Below are 12,612 nucleotides of genomic sequence, written 5' to 3'. Positions count from 1 at the left end.
ATCTGGGGGCCCCCTTATTAAAGGGGACTCCCAGATTCCGATAAGCCCCCGCCCGCAGACCCCGACAACCAATGGCAAGGGTTGTCGGGAAGAGGTCCTGTCCTCATCAACATGGGGACAGGGTGCTCTGGGGTGGGGGGGCCCGCAGTGCGCCCCCCTGCCCCAGAGCACCCAACCCCCCCATGTTGAGGGCATGCGGCCTGGCACGGCTCAGGAGGGGGGGGGCGCTCGCTCGTCCCCACTCCCTTCCTGGCCGGCCGGGTAGCGTGCTTTGGATACGGGTCTGGTATGGATTGTAGGGGGACCCCCTACGTCGATTTTTCGGCGTAGGGGGGGTCCCCTTACAACCCATACCAGACCTAAGGGCCTGGTATGCTCCTGGGGGGGAACCCATGCCGGTTTTGTTTTTACAAATTGACGTGGAGTTCTCCCTCGGGAAAGCATACCAAATGCCGTCGCTTGAATGGGCCTTTACAAGGTGTGACTAACTTTACACTTTGTAAAACGAGCCCTAATTTTACACTTGCAAAATAACACTTACGGCGCAAAAAGGAAGCTAGAAAGCTTTGTGGATCGCCTTAAGTGCTAATTTGCATACTAGCAACGGCATTTCGACTCGAAATGCCCCCAGCGGCGGATGCGGTACTGCATCCTAAGATTCGGCAGTGTAATTCAATTACACATGCCGGATCTTCTGTCTAACTTTGGAAAAAGCCTTTTGAGGATCGTTTCCAAAGTTACACACAGACTGAACAGCACTTAAGTCGGAGTATCTCTTTTGAGGATAACCCCCGTTATACTTGCCTGTGCTGTGCAATAGCGGCCCCAAACCTTCTCTTCTGGGGTCTCTTGCTGCCGTTCTTGGATCCCTTTTCTGTTCCGCCATAGAAGGCCGCTTCCTATGGGGGTACACCTGCAGGCTTGCTTCTCACAGGATTTGATTGACAGCAGCTGGTACCAAAGGTTCCCGCTACTGCCATTGTCCTGTGAATGCAGGGAGCAAGGAGAGAACCACTAAAAAATTTATTTTCCTTTACAACTGTTTTAAAGTGGAAGTAAACCTTCCTATCATTTTCAGCCAAGGAAGCTGCCATCGTGGCCTCTGTTTACTCTTTAACTGCCATGGTGCTGCACATGTGATCAGTTATAACACCAGCCATTGGATAGTTTGACAGTTTGGTTGAGAGCACAACCAGAGAGACATGTGCTGGAAATGTAAATGTTTCATCCATGGGTTTACTTCCGCTTTATCCACCAAAACAGAAAGTAGTGGTGAATATGTTGTAGACGCCATTAGAAATAAAGTGGTAGCTCCTCCAGTGGGGCATCTGTTTTATTAACGGGGTTGTAAAGGTAAAAAAAAAAAAAATCCTAAATAGCTTCCTTTACCTTAGTGCAGTCCTCCTTCACTTACCTCATCCTTTGATTTTGCTTTTAAATGTCCTTATTTCTTCTGAGAATTCCTCACTTCCTGTTCTTCTGTCTTTAACTCCACACAGTAATGCAAGGCTTTCTCCCTGGTGTGGAGTGTCCTGCTCGCCCCTCCCTTGGACTACAGGAGAGTCAGGACGCCCACTAACACACAGCTTTTTTCTCTATCTGCAACATAGAGAGCGTCCTGACTCCCTGTAGTACAAGGGAGGGGGCGAGCACGACACTCCCCACCAGGGAAAAAGCCTCACATTACTGTGTGGAGTTACAGACAGAAGAACAAGGAAGCGATTTAGGGAATTTTTTTTTTTACCTTTACAACCCCTTTAACAATTGTGTAATTGGGGAATTCCCTTAATTTTTTTTACTTCTCACTTCCGGTTGCCTCTTTAGATCAAGAAGTAAAGGAAAAACTGTGCAATGGGACACAGAAAAAAAACCTCACAGGGGCTTTAACCAGTCCCTACTTTATCCAAAACTGGTTATCCATTACTTTTTAAATGTATATTAAAGCGGGGCTGTGGTTTCATCACCATATTCTCTTCTAAATTACAAAATATGACCGCTAACCCAGTGAATTCTTCCTTCATCATAAAAGATAAGAATTTGGTCATATTTCAGGATCATTTTCACTATATTGTAATGGCCAGATTCAGGTAGCTGGGCGCATCTTTCCGGCGGCGTATCGTATTTACGCTACGTCGCCGTAAGTAAGTGAGGCAAGTACTGTATTCACAAAGCACTTGCCTCCTAACTTACGGCGGCGTAGCGTAAATGTGGCCGGCGTAAGCGCGCCTAATTCAAATGAGGATGGGGGCGCATGTTTTATGTAAATTACTCGTGACTCAACGTGATTGACGTTTTTTACGAACGGCGCATGCGCCGTCCGTGTACATATCCCAGTGTGCATTGCTTCAAAGTACGCCGCAAGGACGTATTGGTTTCAACGTGAACGTAAATGACGTCCAGCACCATTCACGCAAACAACGTAAATGTTTCAAATTTCGACGCGGGAACGAAGGCCATACTTAACATTGACTAGGCCACCTAGGGGGCAGCTTTATCTTTACGCGGCGTAACTCTTACGGAAACGGCGTGTCTTTACTGCGACGGGCGCACCTACGTTCGTTAATCGGCGTATCTAGGCATTTACATATTCTACGCCGAACTCAACGGAAGCGCCACCTAGCGGCCAGCCTAAATATTGCACCCTAAGATACGACGGCGTAGGAGACTTACGCCACTCGTACCTTAGCCTAATTTAAGCGTATCTGGTTTCCAGAATACGCTTAAATTTAGGACGGCGTAGATTCCAAGTTACGTCGGCGTATCTACTGATTCACCGGCGTAAATCTCTTTGAATCTGGCTATAAGTGTTTTTTTACAAATGATCAGAGATGCTTGGTAAGCGGTGCTTGGCTTATGTAGACTTTGTGGCACTTATTTCAGTGAATTCTCGTCTTTCACCCTTCTTGCAGGCGTTTTAATCCAGCTGTATTCCAAAGTAATTTATAGAGTGTTTTTATCATTGATGGTTACAGAGCTAGTAACTCAGTCGTCCTTTATGGCATCCTGACCTCTGTAGACTGAGAGTAACCCTAAATGTCCAAGGCTGCAGCACTTTGTTCTAAGCTCTCTCTTCCGCACTCAGATGAAGGGAGCTTATCGCCAGATCAGGATTAATCTTTCTCTCCCGCTGCTGGTTATTGCCGCTTATGAACAGTAATGAAAGAGAAAAGTGTCATTTTAGAGACTGACAGATGTAAAGTCTCCAGGAATCTCTGAACAGCTGAAAATAGAAGTGGACCAAACTTGGCTGAAGTGGGAAATTATTACGCAATATAGGAAGCTGCATTACCTACTGGTCCATTAAGTAACACCACTATGTCCAGGCATGACCTCCTTCTCCTCTGGAGCATATTCCAGAACTTTGTTCTTGTAGCAAGAAATTACTTTTATTACTCCCTGTGATGTCATTGACAGAATTGGAAATTATTTGCTGGGCCAGCTGCTGGGGGCTCCGCTAATAGTAATGCAGGCACGCGCCCATAGCTACATCTCCCAAGAGCCTTTTCCCTACATACAGTTAGGTAGATTCAGGTAGAGTTAGGCCGACTTATCAGTAGATAAGTCGACCTAACTCGGAATCTACGCTGACTTATGTTTAAGCGTATGCTCAAACAGAGATACGCTTAAACATATCTAAGATAAGACGGCTTGCGCCGTCCTATCTTAGGTTGCAACTTTTCGGATGGCCGCTTGGTGGTGCTTCCATTGCGGTCGGCGTAGAATATGTAAATGAGTTTACGCCGATTCACGAACGTACGCCCGGCCGCCGCAGTAGTTTTACGCCGCTTCCGTAAGGCATTAGCAGGCCTAAAGTTATTTCACCTATTAGGTGTATTAACAATGTTAAAGTATGGCCGCCGTTCCCGCCGCGAGATTCAAATTTTTTACGTCGTTTGCGTAAGTCGTCCGTGAATCGGGATTTACGTCGTTTACGTCCACGTCGAAATCAATAGGCCCGTGCGGCATACTTAGCCGCAATGCACACTGGGAAATAAAAAAAAACGTAAAAAACATGAGGTCAAGCCTTATTACCATCAAACACGCCCCCCTCCAACACATTTAAATTCGGCGCCCTTACGCCCGCCCGCTTTAGGCTACACCGCCGTATATTAGCAGGCAAGTACATTGAGAATCATGTACTTGCCTAGCTAACTTACGGCGGCGTAGCCTAAACAGGCTAAGCTACGCCGCCGCAAGTTTAAGCCTTCGTACCTGAATCTACCTAAAAGTGAGCAAGCTCTTGCTAGTCAAGACAGCAGCATTGTATTCCTGGAAAATAAATCGGTTTATGCATGTAGAGAGGGGGAGAGGAGTGGAGGATAAGTGAAGTTCACTAGTCCGATAATAAGGCAACAGATCAATCCGCGCTACTCCCAAAAAGTACAATTGAAATAATGTTGAATATAAATAGTGATAAAAAATAAAAAGTGAAGTGCTGCACTCAAAAATATAGTTATATATGTTTCTATAAGTTCACTAGTCCAGCAGGTAGATTTTTTTTTTTGTATTTTTTTGTCCCGACATAAACTTTGAAGTGTATCTAAGGCCAAAACATTTATTTAGCTTAGGAGTTGGAAGAGTTACCATCTCTCTCAGGTTTTTATTGTTATCTGTGTCTCTACTAGGGAAATGTATCCCTTCTGTTCGTCCTGGTGTGACCATTGTTACCAGGACATTGGGATGGGAAATCCAATATTTTACAGTTGTCACCATTAAGAAAGTGTAAAAATATTCCAATGGGAACACTTGTGTCGACAGGCTTTTGTTTGATTCAGATGGGATTTGCATTTTCATACATGCCTATGGGAGGGCAAAACCTGAATAAAGCAGGTCAAATGCACCTGTCAATTAATTTTGAATGATCTCAGAAGCCTCTCAAATCTGATGTCATCGACACATACCAAAATATGTTTTTCTTTGTTTTTTTTTGTAAATAAGTAAGTTTTCTTCTTCAATGTTGGGCACTGATAAGGGGGCACCAATGAGGTGGCACTGATAGGCGGCAATGATGGGCACTGATAGGCGGCTATGATGGGCACTGATAGGTGGCACTGGTATGCGGCACTGATCGGCACTCATAGGCGGCACTGATGGGTACTTATGGGTGGCACTGATAGGTGGCACAGATGGGCACTGATGGTCACTGATAGATGGGCACTAATGGGTGGCATTGCTGTGCATCACTTGTCTGTACTGGTCCATAATGTTGCCAGTCAGTGCCACTTATATGTGGCTGACCATGGGGTACATACCTGGCCATCCACATGTTGGGGGCTTCCCTGGTGGTTCTGGCATCTTCCCTGGTGGTCCAGTGTGGGCATCCACGGGGGAGCTGCGCTGATAGACAATCAGCACAGACCCCCCCTGTCAAGAGTGCCGCCGAACGGCTCTCCTCTACTTGCGTCTGTCAGACGCGAGTGAGGAAAAGCCGATCAGCGGCTCTTCCTGTTTACATCGTGATCAGTCGTGAATGGACACGGCATATTACGTGGTAAAGAGCCTCCGTCTGAGGATCTTTACTGAGATCGGTGTAGCGGTGTGTCAGACTGACGCACCGCACCACTGATCACCGCAATGCAGACCCCCACGGGCGCACAGTGGGTGTTATCCTGCTGGACGTCATATGACAGTCCAATAGAGCAATGTTTCTCAACCCCATTCCTCAAGTACCCCCAAACAGGACATGTTTTCAGGATTTCCCTCAGATGAAACGGCTGTGGCAATTACTAAGGCAATGAAACTGATCAAATCACCTGTGCAAAATAATGGTGAGGCTGAAAACATGACCTGTTGGGGGTACTTGAGGACTGCGATGATAAACATTGCAGTAGAGGAATGTTCCTATGTCTAGGCCCTAGGTCCTTGCCAAGCACAGGTGGATTTTCACAGCCATCTACTATTGTTTTCAACAAAATTAACTGATGTTTTGACACTATGCCCAACCTCTGCCATTGACATCAGCATACAAATTTGCATAACAGCTGTTTACTAGGAAGATCTTTAGCGCATTAATTATGATGAATGAATGGCTGCCATTGGGTGTGTGTCAGTAGGTTAAGACCTTCTTTTATCTTTTGTGTCTTCATCTTTTTGTCTGTTATTCAACTTTCATTCAGGCCCTCAGAGCTTTACTTTGTTGCTTTCTGAAGCTCTTCTGTTGGACTGGTCAATGGAGAAGGGCACGTAGGATGATTGTTTAATGGAAAAGCCATGACATAGCTCTGTAGTGGAGATGGGTTAAGTAGAACCCTTTTTGGAGGAGGATTGGTCAGGGGAGAAGGACATAGTAAAGCTTTATGGTTGAGGGTGGTTTATTGGAGAAGGGTGTGGTATAGCTCTCTGGTAGAGGAATGTGAAGTCGAGAAGGAAGTCGTTTAGCTCTATGGTGGAGGGATGTTTAGTCAAGAAGGTCATGGTGTAACTTTATGGTGGAAGATTGTTTAATGGAGATAAAAATGGGAAGGTTGTTCAGTGCAGAAGGAAAAGTATAGTTCTGTGGTGGATTGTTGAGTAGAAAAGGGTGTGGTAGAGTTCTGTGGTGGAGAATTATTCAATGCAGAGGGGAGTGATATAGCTCTGTGGTGGAGGATTGTTCCATACCGAAGAGTGTAGTATAGCTCTATGGTGGAAAATGGTTTAGTAGAGAAGGGTGTGGTATAGCTCTATGGTGGAAAATAGTTTAGTGGAGAAGGGTGTGGTATAGCTCTATGGTGGAAAATGGTTTAGTGGAGAAGGGTGTGGTATAGCTCTATGGTGGAAAATAGTTTAGTGGAGAAGGGTGTGGTATAGCTCTATATTAGAAAATGGTTTAGTGGAGAAGGGTGTGGTATAGCTCTATATTAGAAAATGGTTTAGTGGAGAAGGGTGTGGTATAGCTCTATATTAGAAAATGGTTTAGTGGAGAAGGGTGTGGTATAGCTCTATGGTAGAGGAATGTGAAGTTGAGAAGAAAGTAGTTTAGCTCTATGGTGGAGGGTTGTTTACTCAAGAAGGTCATGGTGTAACTTTATGGTGGAAGATTTTTCAATGAAGATAAAAATGGGAAGATTGTTCAGTGCAGAAGGAAAAGTATAGTTCTGTGGTGGATTGTTGAGTGGAAAAGGGTGTGGTGAAGTTCTGTGGTGGAGAATTATTCAATGCAGAGGGGAGTGATCTAGCTCTGTGGTGGAGTATTGTTCTATACAGAAGAGTGTAGTATAGCTCTATGGTGGAGGATTGTTCCATGGAGAAGAGTGTAGTATAGCTCTATGGTGGAGGATTGTTCCATGGAGAAGGGTGTGGTATAGCTCTATGGTGGAGGATTGTTCAGTGAAGAAGAACATGGTACAACTCTACAGGGAAGAATTGTTCAGTATAGGAGGGTTTGGTATAGCTTTATAGTGGAGGATTGTTCAGGGGAAGATGATGTGGTATGGCCCTATGGCAGAGGATTGTTCAGTGAAGAAGGGAGTAGTATAGCTCTATGGTGAAAGATTGATCAGTAGAGAATGCAGTGAAAGGATTTTTCAATGGGGAAGGGAGTGGTAGCTCTATAGTGGAGGATTGTTAAGTGGAGAAGGGAGTGGTATACTCTATGGTGGAAAATGGTTTAGTGGAGAAGGGTGTGGTATAGCTCTATGGTGGAAAATGGTTTAGTGGAGAAGGGTGTGGTATAGCTCTATGGTGGAAAATGGTTTAGTGGAGAAGGGCGTGGTATAGCTCTATGGTGGAAAATAGTTTAGTGGAGAAGGGTGTGGTATAGCTCCATAGTGGAAAATGGTTTAGTGGAGAAGGGTGTGGTATAGCTCTCTTATGTAGGGCTGTTGAGTGGAGATCGGCTTGGTATGGTTTTGTTGTGGATGATTTTTCAGTGGAGATGGGTGTGATATAGTTCTGTGGTGGAGGATTGTTTATTGGAGAAAGGCTTGATATAGCCCTATAGTGGAAGATTGTTCAGTGAAGAACGGCATGGTATAGTTCTATTGTGGAAGACTGGTTAGTGGAGAAGACCATGGTAGAGCAGTGGATCAGAAGTTAAGCCTTGTACAAAGAAGCACATAGAAAACACATTGTGAAAATGTCTGTATCCACATAGAACAATACAACATCCATTGATGGCAAAATGTATCTTTCAATTTTGAAGGCTTTTTTTGTGAAAGTACTTGGTTACTGTTCTGGCTTATTCATGAAAAGAGAGCAAGGAAACAAATTGTTATACTTATCAACACATCAGCATCCATCTTGTATTAGTGTGACTTCAGTTAAGTGAATTCCGATTGGTTAACCTATTTTTCCACGCGTAATTTTTTGCTGCTTGCATTGTTTATTCAATAACGTTGGAGATAACACCTTGCAATTTGTTTATGTATTTTGATCATGTCTCAGCATTTAATACCTATTTTACCATTTTTTTTCTTCCCAGCACTGCAGTCCTATATTCGTTCTTATGCAACATATCCTAAGAACCTAAAGCACATCTTCCATGTCCGTTCTCTCCACCTGGGCCACGTAGCCAAGAGTTTTGGCCTGAGAGATGCACCACACAAACTCAGCAAGCAGCTAGCTGGAAGTTCAAAGAAGTACAAAAAAGACCAGCACAAAAGGTGAGAATTGAGAATTCTGGATGTAAATAATTTGTTAAAGAACAATGCTGTGCAGTGCATTCAATTATTTTTTTCCATTCATTTGCTAAAAAAAAAAAAAATAATTAAAGGAAGGGAGAATCGAATTGGTTCCTTTGCTCCAAAAATACATACTTTTTCCCAGGAGGCCAATGGTTAATTTTCTCAAAAGTGTCAACATTTTAGGCATACTGTAGTTAAGGCAGAATTCTCTTATTAGAGATTACTAAAGACCTAATGTGTTTATTCGACCCCTTTAACACTTAAGCGGTTTGCAGGCGCTATTGCGCTAAAAATAGCACCTGCAAACCGACCCTAAACAGCTGCTGCTGTTTCTCCAGTCCTGCTAGCCGCATCTTTGGAGCGGTGTGTATACCGCTCCCGCCCATTGAAATCGGTGGGACAGCGTGGCCATACCACCTGCGGAGGCGCATTGCGGGTGGTTTTAACCCTTTCTCGGCTGCTACCGTGGGGTAAAACCACCCCGCTAGTGGGTGAATAGCCCAGCAAAATTGGCAGTAAAGCGCCGCTAAAAATAGCGGTGCTTTACCACCGACACTGCTCCTGCCCCAGTGTGAAAGGGGCCTTAGTCACTGACACGCATTTTTTTATATATTCTGCAAGCCCTTGATGGCCTTCTAAAACTGTTAGCACAATGGGCATCTGGGTTTTGAGAAGCATTTATTACAGATGTCAACTAGCTTTTTTTAATACCTGCCCAAGTCAAAGCACTGTGAAAATAAGGTATGGACCTGGGAGCCCGATCTATGTAATAGAAATTACAAGGGGTGCCACTATAGCCCTCCCATTGGAAGCTGAGACAGAGGTGACTGTATAAACTGGACCCCCCTAAAGCTGATGGAACTCCTGATATGAGCACCTGCACTCTAATGGAACCGATAGTCCATATGAAATAAAGGACCCAATCATCACCAGACAGCTTGTTTGTGGTAATACTGCACCTTAGAGCCACAATGGGCTAATGCAGTACACGACCAACACACAGATAATCCTATGGAAAGTAGCGTCACTGCATGGTAAGTGCCATCAATACATGAAAGTATATATGCAGTCCATCCAATGTCATCAGATATGAAATATCCACCGGTGACGCTCAGATACAAGCATAAATCAGCCTAGGTTCCTATAGTCTGTAGGTACAGAAATAGCCCTAAGCTACTTGTAAGGATTGCATAGTTCACCGCCAGAAGTTTCCCTTACTTGGAATGCCAGCACCTGCACCTGAAGCTGATGGACAAATCGGCTTGCGGTGCCAACATTGCGGGATCCCTGGACAGGTAAGTGTCCTTATATATAAAAGTCAGCAGCTACAGTATTTGTAGCTGCTGACTTTTAATTTCCTTTTTTTCAGACGGAGCTCTGCTTTGGACATAACTGCACAGTTCAATAGGCTTAAGAATTTAACTATGCCACCCAGTTAACTTAGTGTAATAAACCTGGTCAGACACACCCCCTCTCTTCCGCTATAATACAAGTCAGTGTGACAAGGGGGATGACCAATGCTCACCTATGGCCAACACAGAGCACCGGAGTGGGAGAGCAGGAAGAGCTTTTTCATTGAGATAAAACGTTTTCCTAAGGAATTCTAAGTGAGTTGAATTAGTTAAAAATCATAACAATTATAACAAACCACAATACAGATATATAAATAAAAAAATATGTGTGCTAACAGTTGGGCTTTAAGTAGGGTTGTACAGATGCCACTTTTTTAATACCGAGTATAAGTACCGATACTTTTTTTTTAAGTATTCGCCCATATCGATTACCAATACTTTTTTTAATGTCATGTGACAGTGACGCATTGATGTCTAGCACTTATAGATGGCACTGACTGATGGGCACTAAAAGGTGGCACTGACTGGGACTGATGGCTGGCAGTGGCACTGATAGGTGGCACACACTGATGCCTGGCACTGATTGATGAGCACTGATAAGTGGCACTGATTCAGCATTGGTGAGCAGTGCACTGATAGGTAGCACTGAGGAGCACTGATAGGTGTCTGGCACTGACTCATGGCTGGCAGTAGCACTGATGCATGGGCACTGACGGATGACCACTGACTGTTGAGCACTGATTGATGGCTGGACACTGACGGCTGGACACTGACGGCTGGCACTTACAGGTGGCTGGTACTGATATCTGGCACTTTAAATAAATTACATGAGAGGAAAAAAAAATGAAATATTTTACTATGCTGCCTACGGCGCCCATCTTGATACACCCTGCACTCGGCTGCATAAAAGCAGTAGCGGACATCTTGTTACACCCAGCCCAAACTGTATGGGCTGAGTGTAACAAGATGCCTGCTGCTGGCTTAATGTGGCTGAGTTCAGGGTGTACCAAGATGGGCGTCTGGGTGTTCAAGCCCTGAAGGTAACACATAGCGTCACTTTACTTGCCAAATGTGACGGCCCTGGTCAATGATCCCGATGGATGATGCAGCTGCGCCCTGCACCCCTTTTAGCTTACTTGCACGAGGACTCGCTCTTTGCTCTGCCTGCTGACTCCGCCCTCTGACTTCCTGTTACACGCTTCCTCTCTCTCTCTCTCTTCCCGGGTGAAGCATCGGGAGCAATTGTGCGAGAACAAGTACTCGCGCAAATGCTCGGTATCGGTCTCTTCAGTAGAGGCCTTTGCTACCACCCAGATACTGGGACACTCTAGTATTCTGTCCCTCCTGTAGAGGTCTTCACTACCACCCAGATCCTGGGACACTCTAGTATTCTGTCCCTCCTGTAGAGGTCTTCACTACCACCCAGATCCCGGGGCACTCTTGTACTGAGGTTTTGAAGAGATTTAATTGAAATACCAGCCTGTAATTTAAAGGCTCTATGATATATGCTAATTGTGTGTGTGTGTGTGTGTGTGTGTGTGTGTGTGTATGTGTGTGTGTGTATATATGTATATATATGTATATATATATATATATATATATATATATATATATATATATATATATACACACACAGTATACACCTTTCACTAATGGTAATATAAATGTTCACTATACTGCTTCCTGGTGTCATCTCTTCCAGAGGGAAGTGGCGCACACACACCTGGTCATTCACATGTTGTAAAAGAAATGTGATTTATCAGACCAGGCCACCTCCTTCCATTGCTCTGTGGTCCAGTTCTGATGCTCACATGCCCATTGTAGGCACTTTTGGCTTTGGACACGGGTCAGTACCGGCACCCCAACGGATCTGTTGCTACACAGCCCCATACATAGCAAACTACAATGTTCATTTTTTCTGCTTTCAACACATGACCTTCAGGGACACGTTTTCTCACTACCTAATATATCCCACCGTCTTTCAGATGCCATTGTAACAAGATAATCAATGTTATTCACTTAACCTGTCAGTGGTCATAAAGTAATGGCTGATCGGTGTATACTATAGCAAGAGTGGGTACACTAGATGACTATTATATTTGATTCACAAGTTGGAGCTGAAAATAATACACTGGATGTTTTCTTCCAACCATGTGTTTAGCTGGAGTTGCCCTTAAAAGACAGGTGTGTATCCCTAAATCCTTACACTGCCATATGGAAACCAATGCTGGCCCCTCAAGCCGTATAGTGCGCCCGCATATTAGCAGTGGTGTGAGCCATTGTCCAGGCATTCAGTAAGGCCAATCTGTGACTCTTCTTGCAGTCTGCAGAGGCAGATGGATAACTGACTGGGACCCCCCTCTTTCTCATGCGTCTCAGGCCATGACTAGTAGGATTTGTCCTAGCCTTTATCCCGCACATAATAGTGTGATTAGCAGATAAGAAGCACATTACATAGCATGGGGCCGCCTCTGAAGACAGCCAGGCACTGCTCTGTCTGACGGCCAGAGGCGTATCACGCGATTAGGCTGCCAAAAGTCGGGGTCTGCGCACCTCTATTCTCTCCGCACAAGGCAAGCTCCTGGGGAGCGTGAACGTGTCGCGTTCCAGAGCACAAAAGATCGTTTAAAGACCCTAAGGGATCATTAAGTGATCAT

General features: G+C 44.8%; 1 protein-coding gene across 2 annotated transcripts in view; it reads left to right on the top strand.

The window, feature by feature from the left end:
* Window positions 1-12,612, top strand: part of DDX31 (DEAD-box helicase 31) — a 126,127-nt gene that overhangs the window by 96,835 nt on the left and 16,680 nt on the right. For both annotated transcript variants that reach the window (XM_040324423.1, XM_040324422.1), the window contains exon 19: window positions 8,402-8,582. In XM_040324423.1, the coding sequence (XP_040180357.1) occupies window positions 8,402-8,582 (181 nt within the window). The remainder of the gene's footprint in view (window positions 1-8,401; window positions 8,583-12,612) is intronic.

This window comes from Rana temporaria, chromosome 9 (assembly GCF_905171775.1).
Source record: "Rana temporaria chromosome 9, aRanTem1.1, whole genome shotgun sequence".
NCBI lineage: Eukaryota > Metazoa > Chordata > Amphibia > Anura > Ranidae > Rana > Rana temporaria.
The sequence above is the reverse complement of the archived record's forward strand: the minus strand, read 5'-3'. Positions and strand labels throughout refer to the sequence as shown.